Source organism: Aythya ferina (genome assembly GCF_964211825.1).
Source record: "Aythya ferina genome assembly, chromosome: 24".
In the NCBI taxonomy this organism is placed as follows: domain Eukaryota; kingdom Metazoa; phylum Chordata; class Aves; order Anseriformes; family Anatidae; genus Aythya; species Aythya ferina.
This window is the reverse complement of record NC_140322.1, coordinates 4,351,284-4,369,138: the sequence shown is the minus strand read 5'-3', so window position 1 is coordinate 4,369,138 and position 17,855 is coordinate 4,351,284. Positions and strand designations below refer to the sequence as shown.

At 57.3% G+C, this 17,855-nt stretch overlaps 1 protein-coding gene across 3 annotated transcripts; it reads left to right on the top strand.

Moving 5' to 3' along the window:
- The first annotated feature begins 788 nt into the window (after nt 1–788).
- Nucleotides 789–17,855, top strand: YTHDF2 (YTH N6-methyladenosine RNA binding protein F2). Of its 3 annotated transcripts, XM_084497319.1 has the most exons (5): nt 789–996; nt 1,147–1,171; nt 1,757–1,836; nt 5,879–7,486; nt 16,902–17,855. In XM_084497319.1, exons 1-5 carry the CDS (start codon nt 970–972, stop codon nt 16,923–16,925), a joined length of 1,764 nt encoding a protein of 587 aa, XP_084353445.1. In that variant the 5' UTR covers nt 789–969; the 3' UTR covers nt 16,926–17,855. The 3 variants fall into 3 exon arrangements, with proteins under 3 accessions (XP_084353445.1, XP_084353446.1, XP_084353447.1); XM_084497320.1 differs by lacking the exons at nt 789–996; nt 1,147–1,171; nt 1,757–1,836 and adding an exon at nt 2,826–3,629; XM_084497321.1 differs by lacking the exons at nt 789–996; nt 1,147–1,171; nt 1,757–1,836 and adding an exon at nt 3,687–4,945.

Here is a 17,855-nt window from a genome sequence, read left to right as displayed (position 1 = left end):
GGGGTTGGGGCTGTTTTTGAGGTAGTTTTGGGGCTGTTTTGGGGGTGCTTTGGGGGCTTTTTTTGGAGTGTTTTTGGGCTGTTTTGGGGGTGTTTTGGGGACTGTTTTTTGGGTTCGTTTTGGGGTCTGGTTTGGGCGTTGGGGTTGTTTTGGGGGTTGTTTTTGGGGTTAGGGCCTGCGTGCCCTCACTGTGCCCCCCTTGGGTGCAAGCACTGAGCCTGTGGGGGCTCTGCCGGCCTCGTGCAGCCCCCAGCCCTACCCCACACCCCCCACAGCCCCTCAGGGCCTCGTCCACAGCCCCCAGCCCCACAGGGCCCCCGGCCCCATCGCGCCCTATGGGGAACACGGGGGGGGGGCATTGCAGTGGGGACGCCCCCCACACCCCCAGCCGCAACGAGCCAAACCGTGGGGGCTCAAACAGCGGCGAGCTGTCGTGGGCGAGGTGGGCGAGCCGAGCCTAAAACTCGCCTTTTTTCACCCAAAAAAAAAAAAAAAACTTAAAGGGCGCGTGGCCCTTTAAGAACTCCCCCCTCCCACCAGGGGGCGCTGGGGGCCCTCCCGCCCTGCGGTCCTCCGCCGGCCCGGCATGCACCACGCCCCCCCCCCCCTCCCTCCCGCCATTGTGCCTGCGCGCGCGCGCGCGGTGCCGCGTGACGCCGGGTTGAAAGGGGTGGGGGGGGGGAGCGCGCGCGCGCGTGTGTGGGCGCGAGCGCGGCGGGCCCGGGGCCATAGAGACGCGGACCGGAAGCAGAGGCCAGAGGGGCAGGGAGGAGGAGGAGGAGGAGGAGGAGGGGGGGGAGGCGAGGAGGGGGCCGCTCGCCTAGAGCGTCGCCCCCCCAGCAGCCCCCTTCCGCCGCCGCCGCCGCCGGCCCGGAGTCCTCCAAAGGCGGCCGCGCCCCGAGCCCCGCTCCCGGACAAAGCCGCCGCTGCCCCGCCCCGCCCCGCCCGCAGCCCCGCCGCGGAGCCGCCATGTCGGCCAGCAGCCTCCTGGAGCAGGTAGGGGCCTCGCCGACCCCCCCCCATCTCCCCACACGCCCCCTTTCCCGACCCCCCCCTTTTTGCAGGCCGCGGCCCGGTGGGGCCTAGCGGCGGCCTCCCCGCGGCCTGGGCCTGCCCCGCTCACCGCCGCGCTCTTCTCTCCCGCAGAGACCCAAAGGGCAGGGGAATAAAGGTGAGGGGGGCGCCGGGGGAGTACCGGGGGTGTGGGGGGTACTGGGGGGTGTGGGGAGAACCGGGGGGAGCGGGGCCACGGGGTACTGGGAGCGCTGGGGGGTACCGGGGGTGTGGGGGGCACTGGGGGGAACGGGGGGGGTAATGGGAATGCTGGGGGATAGTGAGGGGTTTGGGGTATCTGATGGTGCTGGGGTTATGGGGGGGTACTGGGAATACTGGGCGGTACTGGGAACACTGGGAGGTACAGGGGGATGCTGGGGGGGGCACCGGGTCCGGTTGGGAGCTTGTGACTCCGGGGGAACTTGGGGCTCGGGGGTGGGAAGTGCTCGGCTAAAACAGTCCCGGGCAGCGTGGCCGTGAGCTGAAGGGTTTGGGGGAGGAGGAAAACTGCTGGGGAAAGGAAGAAGGGCCGCTAAGTAAATAAAATAAGTGAAATAAAAGCTGGCCTGCTGCAGGAGTGTGAAGGCGCTCTGTGCGTGGGGCTGGGGGAAGCTCTCGGGCAGGGGCTGTGGCAGCAGGGCGGCCTCGTAGCGCCCGGCGGGGCCGTGGCGGAGCTCTGTAACGCCCCGAATCTCTCCCCCAGTGCAAAACGGCTCCGTGCACCAGAAGGATGGCTTAAACGATGACGACTTTGAGCCCTACTTGAGCCCCCAGGCCAGGCCGGTGAGTAAGAGTACCTGCAGCGGGCAGGAAGCGCCGGGAGCCCGGTGGTTTCCTGCTGCTCCTGGCTGCCGAGGCAGGGCTGGCATCCTCGTGTCTGCCGTCCCCAGGGCGTTCTGCTCGCCCGATAAACGTGGCTTTTACACCTGCAGCTCCCCAGGCAAAAAAAAGAAACAGCCCCCGGTGGGTGAGGACTAAAGCCGTTAGCAACCTTTTGGGGTGTGGGGACCCCCTAGGGTTGGATTCAGCTCCTTTTTAACAGTAGCGATCAACTGTCTCCAAGTTAGCGTTTCTGATCTTTCAGTTTTACTGTTTTGACCTTGTTTCCTTGCTTGTGTGTGGTTCTTTATCCCCTACGAGCAGATGCACTCTGCTGCATTGTGAAACTGCTTCACAAAACGCTGCTGTGCTCTGGAGGCTTTGGGAGGATACTATCGGGGCTCTTATCTCTGCCAAGTAAACTGAAAATGCACGTCAAGGGTTGTTTTTTTTTTTTCCCCCCTCAAATTTTCACCAAAAAAAAGCCCGCGGAACCTTCGTGTGATAAAGGCTGTGAAGACTTTGTTAGAGCTCGAGGTAGAGTTGGGCTGCAGACTGTGACCAGCTTCGGAGAGTCAGCCTTCCCGATCCTTCCCCTCTTACCTTGTTCCTTCAGATTATCTCTGTTGGTAACTGGTCTGTCTTCGGAGCAGGAGAGCGACACGCAGCAGATGGAGTTCAGCTGATTAGACGTTACCAGTGGGCATTACAGATAAACATCTGTAGGCAGAGCGGGGCCCTGAGTTGGTTCCCTTGGCTTCTTTTCCCTCTCCTGCTGTGATTAGTGAAAATAAGCTGCCTCGGTTCTCCCTTTCTGTATTTTTTTAAATCATATTTACTAGTCAGTGTATTTTTTTTTTCAGATAAAGGTGCCACATGTTTTGTTGGAACGCAGGAGCAGGTTTCTATCTCAGTTAAATATTCAACAGGTATTTTTCTAGTTCCTCTAAAAACTTGAGGCCAAGTTCCCTGTCCGTACCCTTCAGCATTCGGCCTGTGAAGGTAACTCGCTGCGTTCAGCTCCCTAAAACGTTACGAGCCTGAACTGTGTAGGGTGAGAGAGCGGGCTGACTTTTTCAAGTCTTGACTAAAATTAGCTATTTTCCTTGCCCTATCACTTAATGGTCATAGTCTTTTGGTTTTTTTTTTGGCCCCAAGACCAACATCACCAATTTGTAACCTCCATCTGGCAGTGGAAGTGTTTCCTACAGAGCATAGTTTCATTTAAATTTCCTAAATAGCATGACAGTAACTGCAATATTAGAAGCAAAACAATATTTTACTTCATTTTGTGTGCTTGGTACCTATCTGAAAGTTTCTTTTTGTGTCACAAACTGGAAAAATTGTTTTTTAAAAGTGAGGAGCTGAACCAGAGCTGTTGCCCTAGACATTCAGCAGGAGTGAGGTAAAGCAGCTGTGTTGATTTTGACTGAAACTTTAGGGTAAGTTGAAGTTGTTGGTTCCTTTCCTTTTTTTTTTTTTTTTTTTTTACTGCACTGTGATGCTCTTCACTTCTTGTCACCTCTCATCTGTATCGTGAGGCTCCTGATAATAAAAATCCAGAACCTGGGGGTGAGTCTGGAGGTGACCAGAGCTGCTGAGCCGCCGAGCCAGGCTCCTGATAGAGAAGCAGGAAGGTGTGCGCCCCTCTTCTGAAGGTGGGAAGGGAGCTGAGACTGAGAAACGAATCAAATTCAGCCAACTGCTGCAGCACAGCACGAGAGCTCTGCTGGCTGAGCCCTCTCCAGCAGCACGAGGTAACCACGCTGTAAAGTTTCCTGGCCTTTAATTGGAGAGCTGCTATTTCAGGTGCTTGTTGCTGGCCTGGCAGCCTGGGACGTGATGTTGCTGCACGTTTCAGAGCTCAGGTACACGGTCAGTGACTCTTTTTCATTTCAAAAACCAGCCCCAGAAGCTGAGCAGCAGCAGTAAATAAGCCCCAGCCTCTGGTCTGAGGTGGAGACGCAGAGGGATAGCGAATTTGAGGAAATAACTGTATGTGAAGTCTTAGTCATCGGAGAGAATTAAAAGCTGATGAGGCTTTATTTGCATGCTAATCAGTGTCAGTTGTGCAAGTGCAGTGCAGCAGAGCGAGGTGCTGCTTGATGGCGAAGCACGGCTGTGGAAATCGAGGCAGTGAGCAGCAGCGGGCCTGTTGCAAACACACCGAGCTGCCAGCTCTCACCTGCTAATTAGGAGTTCATTAACTCCTCTGCTCCAGCCCGGGCTGCAGCGGGCTGCCTTCAAGTTCAACGTCAGGCAGCACACGAGGAAATGTTTGGAGGTGACAGGGGGCCGGGTGTTCGGCTGGCTCCGAAGGAGGAGCCTGCAGAGAGGGAGCTGAGCTCTGCTCTGCGCTGCCTGCAGCTTTTAGGTGAGGGCAAGGCACTTTGCTGGTTCCAAATAGTAATTATTTGTGAAGTTCCTTCATTTGCCTTGCAAACCACCCCTTAGAGTCAGTGTTGCCGTTCGTATTTTTGGGCAGATGGAGCCCTCAAGACCGTTGGGTGGTTTGGGTTAGCAGGACTGAGTTCCTCAATTACTGAAACCGTGCCTGGGATGGGAGTTCATGTCGGTAATGTCTGGGCAGACGGGCAGGAGTGACGGGCTCGGAGCTTCCCTGCAGTCACACTGCGAAGTAGCACAGAAAGTTTTTTAGTTTTACACAGGGAAACAAGCTTTGTCTCTGCTATTTGAATTAAGGGATTGTAACCAGGGATCTTGAGAGCCCCGTTCCACCCCGAACACTGAAAACAGGGGGAATTTAATACCTATTAATCTGGGGGAAGCTGAGGCTGACCCCGTTAGCCCCAAACCTGTTGCTTCCATTCAACCCCGTGGAAGGCGCAGAGGCAAAGCTATTTCTGGAGGATGCCCGAGCCATCTTGAGAGCCTCTGTGGATTTGGGCACGGCGTGAAGTCCTGGGGGAGCCGCTTGGCACGTGGAAATGTGATTCAACGAAAAATGGAGTAGAGCCTGCTGCAAGCCAAGCTTTCAAATGGGAACTGAACTTCTCATCTGCATCGGGTTGGCATGTGAGCGGCTGCGTAGCACCAGGCCGTCTGCACCCAGGTTCAAATTACCAGCTGATAATGTCCATTAGCGAGGCTTTAACAGCTCCCCGGGGGGGACCCAGCTTTGAGTACGAAATGACAGATGTTGTTCGTGGAAGCAAATCTTAGTCATGTCTGAGAGTTTCCTAATTGTAAAATTAAGCACTTGTTTTCATAACCTAAAGGCTATTTGGATGTTAAAAGGGAGACTGGAGCACAGAGCAGCTTTTTTTTTCTGCTCTGCAGCCTGCTTGCTCATGCTGTCGTGGTCACCACGCCATGAGGATGAGATGTTATTGATCACTCCCCATCTCCAGGTGTTTTTAGGATGTGCTTGCAGCAGCAGAGCAGCTGGTATCCCAAAGATGAGGCATTAAATCCTGGTTCGTTTGCGAGTTCTTGGAATATTTTGAACTCTAACAGTTGGGTTGTTGGGATAAAGCAGTTCTGGGTGGTAAGTTTGAGGAAGGGACTTGTGCTAGAAGCAGCAAGGGACATTTGTGATTTCGGCAGTGCCCTTCACCCCGTGTATTCCACTTCTCTGCCTCCTTCCCCCAAACCCTGCATCAAACAGAACGAGCTCTGACACGTACGTTCCCAGGTGAGAAAATCCCTCTTCCCTAGCAGGTAGGAGAAACAGAAGATAACACTGTGCTAGGTAAGATGCTCCATTCACAGCCTGAGCAGAATCTCCGAGGCAGCCCCAGCGAGCAGTCTGCACCGTGTGTGAGGAGCACCGTGTGCTCTCCTAGCACCAGGAGCTGGCGAAGCCTTTGTGCTTCATCTGGCAGCAAAGCTGCTGCTGGAGGTGCTTTGGGGCCGGGCCTGTTTGCCTGCCCGGCCCCAGGGCAGGGAGGGTTGGGCACAGGAAGGCAAAACAGCTTCTAGTCCTGGTCCCTGGAAGCTTCTTCTGCTGGTCCTAACCGCTCAGCGCTCGCTTTCTGTTTTGCAGAACAATGCCTACACTGCGATGTCCGATTCCTACCTGCCCAACTACTACAGCCCCTCCATCGGCTTCTCCTACTCCCTGGGCGAGGCTGCCTGGTCCACGGGGGGCGACCCCCCCATGCCCTACCTGACCTCGTACGGACAGCTGAGCAACGGGGAGCCCCATTTCCTCCCCGATGCCATGTTCGGGCAGCCGGGGGCCCTCGGCAGCACCCCGTTCCTGGGGCAGCACGGCTTTAACTTCTTCCCCAGCGGGATCGACTTCTCGGCTTGGGGCAACAACAGTTCTCAGGGACAATCCACTCAGAGCTCCGGCTACAGCAGCAACTACGCCTACGCCCCCAGCTCGCTGGGGGGAGCCATGATCGACGGGCAGTCCGCCTTCGCCAGCGAGACCCTGAACAAGGCTCCGGGCATGAACGCCATCGACCAGGGCATGGCCGCCCTCAAGCTGGGCAGCACGGAGGTGGCGAGCAACGTCCCCAAAGTGGTCGGCTCGGCCGTCGGCAGCGGCTCCATGGCCAGTAACATCGTGGCCTCCAGCAGCTTGCCCCCGGCCACCATCGCTCCCCCGAAACCCGCGTCCTGGGCCGACATCGCCAGCAAGCCGGCCAAGCAGCAGCCCAAGCTGAAGACCAAGAACGGGCTGGCGGGCTCCAGCCTCCCGCCGCCCCCCATCAAACACAACATGGATATCGGGACTTGGGACAACAAAGGGCCGGTGCCCAAAGCCCCCTCGCAGGCTCTGGTCCCCACCATCGCTCAGCAGCCCCCCCAGGCGTCCCCCCAGCCCGTGGGGCAGCAGATGAGCGGCAGCCCGCCGGTGGTGGCGCAGGCTTCGGCCGGGCAGCAGCAGCAGCAGCCCCAGCCGCTGCCCCCACCGCAGCCCACCCCGCTGGCGGTGCCGCAGCAGGGGGCGCAGCCCGCCCGCTGGGTGGCCCCCCGCAACCGCGGCACCGGCTTCGGCCAAAACGGGGCGGACGGCGGCGGCGGAGGTGGCGGAGGAGCGGGGCAGGCTCAGGCCGGCTCCGGGTCCGCCCCGTTGGAGCCTCACCCGGTCCTGGAGAAGCTGAGGTCCATCAACAACTACAACCCCAAGGATTTCGACTGGAACCCCAAGCACGGGCGGGTGTTCATCATCAAGAGTTACTCGGAGGACGATATCCACCGGTCCATCAAATACAACATCTGGTGCAGCACGGAGCACGGCAACAAGAGACTGGATGCCGCCTACCGCTCCATGAACGGGAAGGGCCCCGTTTACTTACTGTTCAGCGTCAACGGGAGCGGTCACTTCTGCGGGGTAGCAGAGATGAAATCCGCTGTGGACTACAACACGTGCGCGGGGGTGTGGTCCCAGGACAAGTGGAAGGGACGTTTTGATGTCAGGTGGATTTTTGTGAAGGACGTTCCCAACAGCCAGCTGCGGCACATCCGCCTAGAGAACAACGAGAATAAACCAGTGACCAACTCCAGGGACACTCAGGAGGTGCCTCTGGAAAAGGCTAAGCAGGTGTTGAAAATCATTGCCACCTACAAGCACACCACCTCCATCTTCGATGACTTCTCACACTATGAGAAACGCCAGGAGGAGGAGGAAAATGTCAAAAAGGTAACGCCTGGGTCTGCCCGGCGGGGTCCTGTGGGGCAGGAGGCGGGCTGCCGTGCCGCGGATGGGGTCTGTGGCCTGAAGGCATGGGGTGCGTGGGCGAGTTTGGGCATCGGGGGGCTTTTTGGGGGCTTTTTGGCTGGCTGTGTGCTCACACAGGCAATCTGCTGGCCAAGGGGGTGCGGAGGGGTGCTGCCAGAGCTGGGTGCCTCCTGGCAGAGTGGGGTGAGGAAGCTCGTGCTGGCCCTGCTGGTGGTCTGCTGCCCTTCAGTTGCTGCAGATCCTAGACTTTGCAGCACCACGCTCTGTACAAAACCCATTTTCACCCCGTGGTCAGCTCCGGGGTCGGGATGGCGCAGAGTGGGAGATCAGGGGGGGCTTTGGGGGCGGTGGAGGCTTTGGCAGATGTTCCCCACCGCTCGTAAAACCTCCGCTTGCAGCAGCTCCTGGCCCTCCCCGGGCAATCCAGCCCCGCGCTTAATTATCCTTCCCGGCAGCAGGCTTTGTCTAATGCCCAACCTAAATCTCCCTTGCAGCAATTTAAGGCCGTGAGCGCTCGTCCTCTCCCGTGGAGGCGGCGCGGGTCGTTCTGTTCCTTTGGCAGCGAGGGGTAGGACCTGAGGCCGGTCGGCTGGCACCGGCACGGTGTGGCCGTGCCCTGCCATGTGGGTCTGCCACCCCGAAGCCTGCTGTCACCCCTGTTTGTTCACGGGGAGGGCTGGAAATTGTTCCCAAACTCTGATTTGGGAGGAAATTCAGTGAGCGGCGAGCCTGGGTGCGCTCGTGTTAGAATCACCTGCGGCTGACCCGCTCTGCAGCGGGGCTCTGCTGGGATTTGATCACAGCAGTGATTAAAATTGAGCCCCGGCACAGCTCCTGGAGGGCTGCCGAGCCCTCGGGTGGGCTCTGCACCTTCAGCGCTGGGGAATCTTCCACCAGCAGCTGGAGAACTGAGTCGGGAGCTGCAGCTGCTCACCACGGCAGTGAACACCTTAATTTCTTGTTGTATTTACTTGGAGCATCACCAGAGGTGGTCCCATCTCAGAGCCTCAAGCATTTGCAGTGCCTGAAGGAAATCTGTAGGGGAGGAAGGAGCCGCAGGGCAGGGGGAGAGGAGGATTTCTTCATTTCACACCTGAGCTTGCTCTCTGTGAGGACCTGGATGCGCTGTGTGACCTCACATCCGAGCATTGCTTGCTTTCCATCCAGCCTTTCTCTTTCTCCTTTCTCAGCTGAGGCTGTGAGCGGGGTGGGCGTTGGGGGGTGCTGCGGGAAGTGGGGTCCTCACCTGCCCGGCATCTGGGCAGGGACAGAAAGAAAATTGTCGTGGGGAGATGCAAGGGGGTGGGAAGAAGGAAGAGAACAGAGGGGTAAAGGGGCCAGGCACGTGGTCTGCTGTTTGCTAGCTTACAAGGGCTTGAAAATGAGTAAGATATTAAAAATAGGGACTTGGCAGTTTCCTTTAAAATGCAAAACATCCCTGCCCGTCTCCTCAGCTGGGCCTTGCAGCCTGTCCCCAGCAAGCCTCGGATTTTTTGGGGTGCTCCCGCCTGGTGGGGTCAAAGCGGCCACAGTAGCAGGCGTTGGGCGCCTCCCTCCCGGTGCTGCCGGCGCTGCTCCAGTGCAGAAGTGGCCGTTAGGAAATGGAAATGCTGCAAATCCTCCTCCGGGAGCAGGAGGCAAGGAGGAATTCGTGAAGTTTGCTTTCGGCTGCTGACTCACCGTGGGGCATGCGGAGGGCCGCTGCCCTGTGACATCCGGCACGGAGGAAGTGAGTGGCTCTTTTCTTGCAGCATTTCGGGGCTTTTCTTGCAGCGTTTTGACCTCTCGGAGGGCTCTGTGCCGCGGCCCCGGGGAGGGTTGGGGTTTCTGTGACCGCTGCCGTGCGCCCTCGCTGAGGAGTGGCTGCAGGGTGGGTGCTGACAGGCACCCTGGGGCTGCGGGTGGCAAAAAAACAACAACAAAAGAACCAGAAAAAACCCCAGCCCCACACCGTGCCTGCGTTGGGACACCTCAGCGAGTCACCTGGAAAAAGAAGAGTAATCAGAGAGCGCAGCCGGGGCAGTGGAAAGTTAAAATGCTCCTGGGGCTGCGGCGCTGCCTCCCTGCCCGTGGTGTGTCAGGCTGCTTTTGTGTCGGGGAAATCCCACTGCAACGAGCTCTTTGTCTCCACCACCAGTCCTGGGGTGGCGATGCCACGGTAATTCCTGCATTCCTCTCCCCTGGAGCTGAAATGTCTCCGCTGGGCTCGGTTGTCGCACTCGGCTCCCAGCTTGCCAAAACCTTTGCAGTTGGATCCGTGCTCGCCGGCCGAGCAGATGGGCGAGCTCTTGTGCAAGCCTGGGAACCCTCCAGGATCCTTTGCTACAGCTCCCTGCTGATGTCGCTGCTCTAGAATTCCCCAAAATAGTCCCCAGAAGTCATATGAAAAATATCTCTGGGGGTTGGTGCTGTTCCCTCTGGCCGGTGAGGGGAGGTTCAGCGGTGCTGGAGGCGCTGCAATCGTGCTCTTGTCCTCGCCTCTGCCCTCAGATTTCTTTCGAGGTCTTGCTTTGCTCTACTAAATCCATTTTTGAAAGGGTTCAGGTGTTTGTGCCCAAGGGATGAAGCCGACTGCCGGTGTGACCCTGGCTGGAGCAGTGCAGGGCTTCTGGAAAGCCAGCAGGGTTTGTGGGGGGGGTCAGCAGCTCCTTCCCGGGGAGGATGGCTTTACCTTTGGTGAACAAACAACCAGAAAACATGCTCCCAGGGGCGCTGAGCACAGGTCTCTCATCCCCTTGCCAGGACTGGGGGACTTTCCTTGCGGGTTTCAGGGATTTGGGGAGGGAAATTGCATGCAAAGCGCCCTGCCCCTCCCTGCGGGGCGGCCGGCTGCCCTTGGCCGGTTGGCATCGAGTCGGGGCGAGCGGTGCGGGGTCGGGATCTGTGCTGAGGCTGTGCCCCTCCAAACAGAACCGTGAGGCTGCTGCTTCCCCAAACGTGCTGCTTTCTGCGCTGAAGGAGTTCCAGTAGGGGCACGTGGCTCTGCCCCCACAGCAGGTAGGGTGCAGGGACACGGAGCGGGGCTGTGCCTGACACCAGCAGGCAGCTCCCCAGCCCCTGGGAAAGGGAACGCCTCCTGGTGCCTCCTGCAGAGCTCTTCAGTTCTTCATCTGTAGGCTCTGAGGGCAGGGAGGAGTGGGTTTATTTCCTGTAGCATGCACCTGCACTTTTCCTTCTGCTGGTTGTCCTGGCTGATGCTGTGTTGTGTCTGGCTCTGCCATCTCCCCAGGAGAGCGTTTCTGGCTGCAGGGGAAGCAGATTTGGTTTGTGGGCACTGCACATCCAGGCACAGGCAGCTGTGCCAGCAAGGGGACGCTGCTTGCACTCGTGTGGGCCCTTTTATCCAGCGATCCCGAGGCTGTTTGCTGTTTCTGCTCCAGATCCTGACCCTTTTTAGCTGGTTTTTACCAGGACAGGCACCGAGTGCCCTCCACTGCTCGGTAACACGCCGCCTTTCCCCCAGCTTAGTCCCAGCCTTGCCAGTCCTGTACATGTGTCTGTGTTCATCAGTAGCATGAACATCACCCCTCCTGCATACCCTCGTAGCTCGTTGCTCCCCGTTTGCCACCAGCAGTGCTTTGTGCGTGCCATTGTACTGGGTCTGGTAAAACCACCACAGCCATACCTGCTGGCAGCGCTGCGGGGCACTTAGCGGTGATCTCCCGGAGCTCGGTTACGTTTTGCTTTGCTTAGGGGCAGCAGAAAACGGGAGGGGAAGGCTCAGCTCCCCCTGCCCTGACCCAGGAGCAGCAGGGAGCCCTTGCCCTGCAGCGAGGGAGCCTGCTCCAGCTCCTGACTCCGTCAGCATCTCGTTAGAGCCGGCTTGTGGCTTCTGAAGGTGGGGAGAGGAGCTGTTGAGGAGCGGTAATCAGATGGAGAGCCTCTGTCTGCAGGTCAGCAGGCCACCAGCAGCTGCTCGCTCCTTCCAGCTCCGAGCTGCAGGATGCCCCGGCCTAATCCTCCTGCCAACGTGTGAAGTGTCTGCACTGTGAGCGCGATGACTTCAAGAGAAGGGCTGGAAAACCAAGACTTGGTGCCTCCCTCAGCGACTGAGCCGGGCTGCGTGTGGCTGGTGGATTCCCTGGGAGCTGCGAGGAGGTTTGGGGCTGCGAGGAGAGAGAATGGGGGATGTCGGTGCTGGTGGCTTTCTTCAGGAGCTGTGAGCAAGGTGCTGGCTCCGAGGTTAGCAGCTGCTGATCCAGGCCCTGTGGTTCAGGTTATTTTATGAACGGCTGCTTCTCCCTACGTGCGTGGGGCATGGCTCTGCTCTGCTGCCTGGCGCAGAGGTGCAGGGTCACAAGACATCACCTAAAAGCTGACCAGGATCCTAGGAGAACTGCTGAAGTGCATCAATACACGGGCATTGTGGCAGTGCAGGACATCAAGAGCAGCTTCGTGCACCGAGTTAGGGGGAATATTGTAATTCTGCAGCACTTCTGCCTGCAAGGAGCCACTTCTCTTCTGTGTTACATGACCAGTGCTCAGCTAGGAGGCATCATGTTGGGTGCTGTGTGACTGTTTCAGCTGCAGTCATTTGAGCCTTCTTATTTTCCTGTACATTCCTGTTTGTACCTGGTTGTGGCTGGGCTGGGGCTTTACGGGTTCCTAAATCAGTTCCTTTGTGGTGCGTGCTGAGTGAACCAGTGCTGCTCTGCTCGTACTGGGGCAGAGTTGTCCGAGGCAGGCTCTGCTCAGGAGGGCTGCTCTTACCTCTGGGATTACCTCTGGCCTTCCCCAGCTGGAGCAGAGCCCCTCAGAGCTCCTTCAGCGACGAGCTGCCCAGCAGGAGGTGCTTACTGGGCACACACCTCGTGTGATCGGCCCTCTGAGCAGCTCACAGGAGAGCTCTGGGGTTTTGCAAGCTGTTCTCTAGGAAGAGCTTGGAGATGGAGCCTGTTTCTGGTTCCATACCACTAGAGTTGCTTTATTAAAAGGACAATGCTGAGGGTTTTCTCCTGTGGTTAACAGCAGAGTGGTTCTTACAGTGCAATATTGGCTTAGAAGACTTGAGACAAGATCTAACTGCAGCTTCGTCTCGTTTCTAGTCCTGACACTAAAGCAGTGGGACTTCTTCCTGTTCCATGTGCATGGGGAAGGCTCTGTCCTCCCAGCTGTTACTCGTGACTTGGTGTCACCTCCTGTAAAACCTTCAGAGAACTCCTAATTGTGTGATGATAATGAGGACACCACGAAGTCCCGACCATTGCTCAACCTTTAGGCTGCTGTCAGCCAGCCTGAGTTTGCGTTCAGCTGCTGCAAGTGCTGTGCTCCTGGTGAGCTTAAGGGAAAAAAAAGGGAAAAAAACAAGAGTTGAGATCTCGGACTGCTCCGGTGAGTGGTGCTGCGTGTTCCCCTTCAAGCAGCAGGCACAGAAGGCTGCGGGTGGCTCGGCTGTGTGCGGCCCTGCAGCCTTCACTTGGCACGGAGAAATCGAGCATCTTCACCGGGGGTTGCGAGGTGGCTGACCCGGGGCTCTGCTGGATGCGTGGAGGCGTTCCTTGAGCCTCCTTGCTCTTTTTCCAGGTAGTCAGCTCTGCGTGCAGCCAGCAGTAAGGTGGTCAGGAGCAAATGGCTGTGAGGACAGCACGAGCATGTGTTTCTCCATCTCCTAAGGCTCCCTCGCCTTTAGCAGCTTGTACCTCAGGAGTTCCTGGGCTCAGGGGTTGTGTCCTTGTCTCTGCCAGCTGATGGCTTTCCTTTTCCCATGTTTTGATGCCTTCTTTGAGCATCCTCAGGACGCTGTGGCAGCAAGTTTCTCGGCTTAATGAGGTGCTCTGGGAAGAAGCTGCCACCTCGTTCTCGTGCAGGAGGAGAAGCTCAAAGCTCTCAGCGTGCAGCCGGTGCCTGCTCTGCTCTCCCACCCCATTTGGCCGTCTCTTCTCCAGGAGCAAGAGCTGCAGCCCGGTGCCTCTGCAGGTAGAAACTCTCCTGCCCTTTTTTTGCTCGTCCCTGCTGCCCTTTTTGAACCCTTTTCCAGTTCTCCCGTGGAGGTGGAGAGGAGCAGGCGCTGCTCGGGGCCCAGGCGCAGCTCGGGCCGTAGCAAGGCCCGGTGATAAGGTCTGTTCTGGACGTGTTTGCTCTGATTGGGGGTGTTTTCCGAGCGCTACGGATCAAACCAAGCCTTGCTTCTGATCCTTACTGGCAGCTCGGAGCCCGTCGCCGTGGGGTTAGGGCAGTGTTTGTTCCCACCTGCGTCATCGGCTTTATCTCAGCCACGCAGACCGAATTCACTGCGGCGTTCAGCTGGGTTTTGTCCCAAGGCCCTCCAGTTCTTCACACTCGGCTGCTGTTTTATTACCTGGGATGGAACAGTAGCATCAGGAAACGTGGTCACTTCATTATTCGCTCTTTCCTATTTTTTAAGGGCTCTTTTGAACCACAGATTTCAGCAAAGCTCCCCAGATTCTCTGCACAGGGTTAGTCAGTCTTTACCGTGACACTCGCACAGTGTGACAGAGGGTACAAAAAGTGAGATATTGAAGGGTTTGAACCATCCAGGTGGGAGCCCTGCCTCTTCTGAAGGGGCACGGGGTGCTCATTTTCTGGTGCTGATCCTCCTTGTGTGAGCTGTGACTGTAGAGGAACCCAAGTCATGAAACGTGCTTCTTGTGAACCCAAATGGGGAGGAACACAACTTTGTTTAAAACACCAAAAATCCTGGTGTAGGTGAAAACTTTGGCACAGAGCTCAGGGAGCCTCTGTAAGTGCCGTGGGATGCCGTTTGCTTGAATTTGACGTTACCTGGTTACCTGCTCCCCTTCCTTTCATCTGTGCTGTTACTTCCCCACTCCGCAGGGTTTCTGCGTGGCAGATGGGTCAGAGCCGAGCACCCTGAGCCCCGATGGGGAAATTGGAGCTGGAAACGAGAGGAGCTGCTGTGCCCAGAGCCACCGACTGCAGGAAGGTGGCAGGCTTCCCGTGCTTCCCACCCCGGTACTGGTGGGGAGCAGTGAGGGTGCCCTGCAGGAGGACGAGGTGGATTTCTGCCCTTCCCAGCACCTCGATGGGATCTGTGCGGCTGCTGCCTGCGCCCCGGAGCCAGCAGGAGCCCGCTCAGCCCTGCTCGTCGTGTCCCTGCTTGGCTCATGCGTTCCCAGCGATGCTGGTTTCTTCTTTTAGGGGTTGTGTGGATGTTGGTTTTGCTCCCTTAGCTTTCCATCAGGATCTTAGCTGCAAAGCAGGAGGTCTCCTGCTCTGGCAAGGAGTTGCTTTTATTTGGAGGTCTCCCCTTGTCTCCTGGTGACCAGGAGGTGTAGGCACAGCCGTGTCTGGAAGCTGGACGCTGTTCTGGTGTGTGAGGCGGGCTCGGGTGCAGCTCCTCTCTGTAGCTCTCACGGCTTCCTAATGCCCACAGCAGGAAAACCTCACGTTTGGTTTGTAACCCAGGCCTCGGGGCTGTCTGTGGAGCAGATAAGCCCAACAGAAGCGAAGCCTCATCCGTGGCTGTGCTGGGCAGGTCTGAGGCAGCAGAGAGCTGCGAGTCCTCACGTCCGAGCCGAGCCAGCAGCCTGCCTCGGGGACAGAGCCCTGGAAATCTGGCTCTGCATCACGGTACCTCGCCAGGATCACATCCAGGGTGCGAGAGGAGAGCTGGGGAACCAAACACCGTGCTGCTGCAGCGAGAGCTGTGGGCTGCTGGAGGTGTGAGGCAAGGCGCAGGAGCTCAGGGAGCTGTGTTGGTCTCTTGGGGCCGGTGTCTGGCTGCAGGGTTCGGGGATTATCACCCGTTGGCATCAGCTCTGGGTGCAGGTTCCTGAGCCCTCTGTTGGCTTTGGCTCCCTGCAGCAGGGCTGGGGTCTGTCCTCAGCCTGCTGCGCTCGCTCCTTCGGCTGGTGGCATCGGGACCTGGCTGGTGGCGTTGGGACTGCTGTGATGTGTCACAAGGATTGAGCAGGGTGATGCCGGAGGGCTTCTGCTTAACCAGAGCTTGGTGCCTGCCAGCCCCGTGGCGCTGTGTGAGCGACAGCAGCCGGATCCCACTCATCACTGATCCCTTTTGCGCTCCGGTCGCTGACGGATCGGCTGCAGGGAGGCAGGGATGTGTCCGTGCTGGTGTCCTTCTCCTGCTCCTCCTATTAGGCTCTGGGTGCTGCTGGAGGCGCTGCTGGAGGGAGGTGGTGGTTCTGCACGGTGCTGGGTTGGTGCTGAGCAGGAGGAGGCTTTGAAATGGAACACCAGGCTGAGGAGGAGCGGTGCTGTGATCCACCCCGAAACGGAGCTGTTCGGGCACGTCCCTGCTCTAGCCTGGAGGCTTGGGGACATCTGGCAGAGCCTCTTCCGAGGGGGTGTCCTCTGCCTCTGGGAAGTCGGACTTTTTGTGGCCGTTTATCTGAGGAGAGCTGTCCCAGGCTGTCAGCGTGCCCTGGCCTCGGGGCTGCCTGGTGCTGGCACCTCCGGGCACCATGGGGACAGCCACGAATGGAGCCGTTCTGCTCAGCACCACGGTACTTGGATTTTTGCAGTTGAGTGCCAGCATCTTTTAGCACCTGCAGGAGGTTCGGGCAGCCGTACCGGAGCAGAACCGAGTGAAGTCGACTGATGCAGTGCAAATACTCTTGGAAAGCGTGTGCTCGAGTCCAGCCCCTCTCCCTGGCAGGTCTGTGCACGGCGCTGTGTTGGGCTGGCTGTCCCCGTGCTCAGGGAGGGCAGCAGGGCACGGAGCAGCCCCAGCACCCAGCGCAGAGGAGCTGGAGCTGGAGCCTCCTTGGTGCTGCCAGCTCCTGGCACAAGGTGCTGCTTCCAGGAGGCTCCGTGAGCTGTTGGCAGGTTTCCTTTTGGAGGTGGTGCCTGGGAACAGCGCTTTGAAGGTGGGCTGGGCAGCACCTCCTAATCCCTTGGGATAGTCAGAGCTGCTTCTGGGCAAGGCTGCTGGGTTTGGCTCGGCTCCAGCCCAGCAGAGCCGGCGACACGGGGCCATCTGCCCAGCAGGTGACACGGTGACCCTGGGGTCTGGGCTATTTGGTGCTGTGCTGCCTCTCTGGCACGGGGCAGGTGTTTGGATGGGGTCTGTGTGTGTTCAGTGCTGGAGGAGGGGATGCAGGCGGTGTCTGCAGGCGCTGGGAGAGCCTCCAGCCCGTGAAACACCAGGGGAAGAAGGCAGAGACAGCGCTCCTCAGCTCGCAGGGCAAAACCAGAGCTCTGCTGTTGAGGATCCCTCAAGGGGCAGGTGCTGAGCTGGTGGCCCCGAGCCCCGTGCGCCTCCTGCCAGCAACCGGCACGTCTCAGGCTCACCTCGCCCACCCCAGACACGTCCCTGCCGTGTGCTGAAATGCTGCCGTGTGAAACCAGTGAATCAAACTCAACCCTGGTGGTTTTGTAAGAGCTGCTCGGCTAACCTGGTGTCTTTTTTTCCCCTTTTTTCTTCTTGCTTTTGCAGGAACGCCAAGGCCGTGTCAAGTAAAAGACCGTTCCTCCCCCAGAGACTGCAGCAGAGGTTGCGTCCCGGCTATCTCTCGGAGAGAGAAGGAAAGAGCAAAAATATCCCAGAGAGAATTAGGACTTTTTTTTTTCTTAATTTCATTGACTTCAAAGTGACTCTTACAAACTTGCAGTTTAAAAAAAAAAAAGTATTGGAATTTCACAAGACATAGGACTTAAAATAATAATAAAAATAAAAAAAAAAAAAATCCCTTCTAGGTAGAGCATAGGTTTAAAAAAAAAAAAACTGTTCCCTTTCTTTTGGCTTTGGTTGTGATTTTTGGAGCATACGCTTTGTTTTTTGTCTTTTTACTATGTTTTTTCGGATTTTTCAAGTCCGTAAGTGGCATATGCCTTTTTTTCTCTAATTTTTAAACCCCGCTGCTTCCCTTCCTTCCACCCCCTCGCGCCTCCTTCCCCTGGTTTTGACATTTGCACTTGGAACACCGAGTTGTGACATCCACCGCAGAAAGTGGAGGAACTTTTTTCTTTTCTCCCCACCCCCCCGGCCTGGAAGAGGAGGGATCCGACGAGGAAGTTGGGGTTTTGGCCTAAGAAGAATTGAGCAGAAATTGTCCACGAGGTTGTGTCTTGAAGGTGGTTCATTTTTCGCTGACCCTTTGTTACTCGAAAGTCAAGTACTAGGAGTCCTAAGAGATGTTCTGTTCTTGTGCATTATACGGATTACAGATTAAGTCTGGGTTAATTTGATTTGAGAGCTGAGAACAGCGGTAAAAAAAAAAAAACTTGTTTTGTTTACAGGAAAATGATTTTTGGACAAAAAAAAATATTGTAAAATGTGTAGTGAATATGTTTCTTCAGTTTCTTGTTAAGCCAATGAGGAATGGGCGTTGCCTTTCTTTTCACCATTAATCACTTCTCAATAATAAACGTGAGATCCTGTTGAGCATCA

Excerpts from the sequence above, each read along its gene's own strand:
- YTHDF2 (XM_084497319.1), top strand. The coding sequence starts at position 970 with ATGTCGGCCAGCAGCCTCCTGGAGCAG. Across the intron at positions 997-1,146 it reads CCAGCAGCCTCCTGGAGCAG|AGACCCAAAGGGCAGGGGAA; the intron begins GTAGGGGCCTCG and ends TCTCTCCCGCAG. Across the intron at positions 1,837-5,878 it reads TGAGCCCCCAGGCCAGGCCG|AACAATGCCTACACTGCGAT; the intron begins GTGAGTAAGAGT and ends TCTGTTTTGCAG.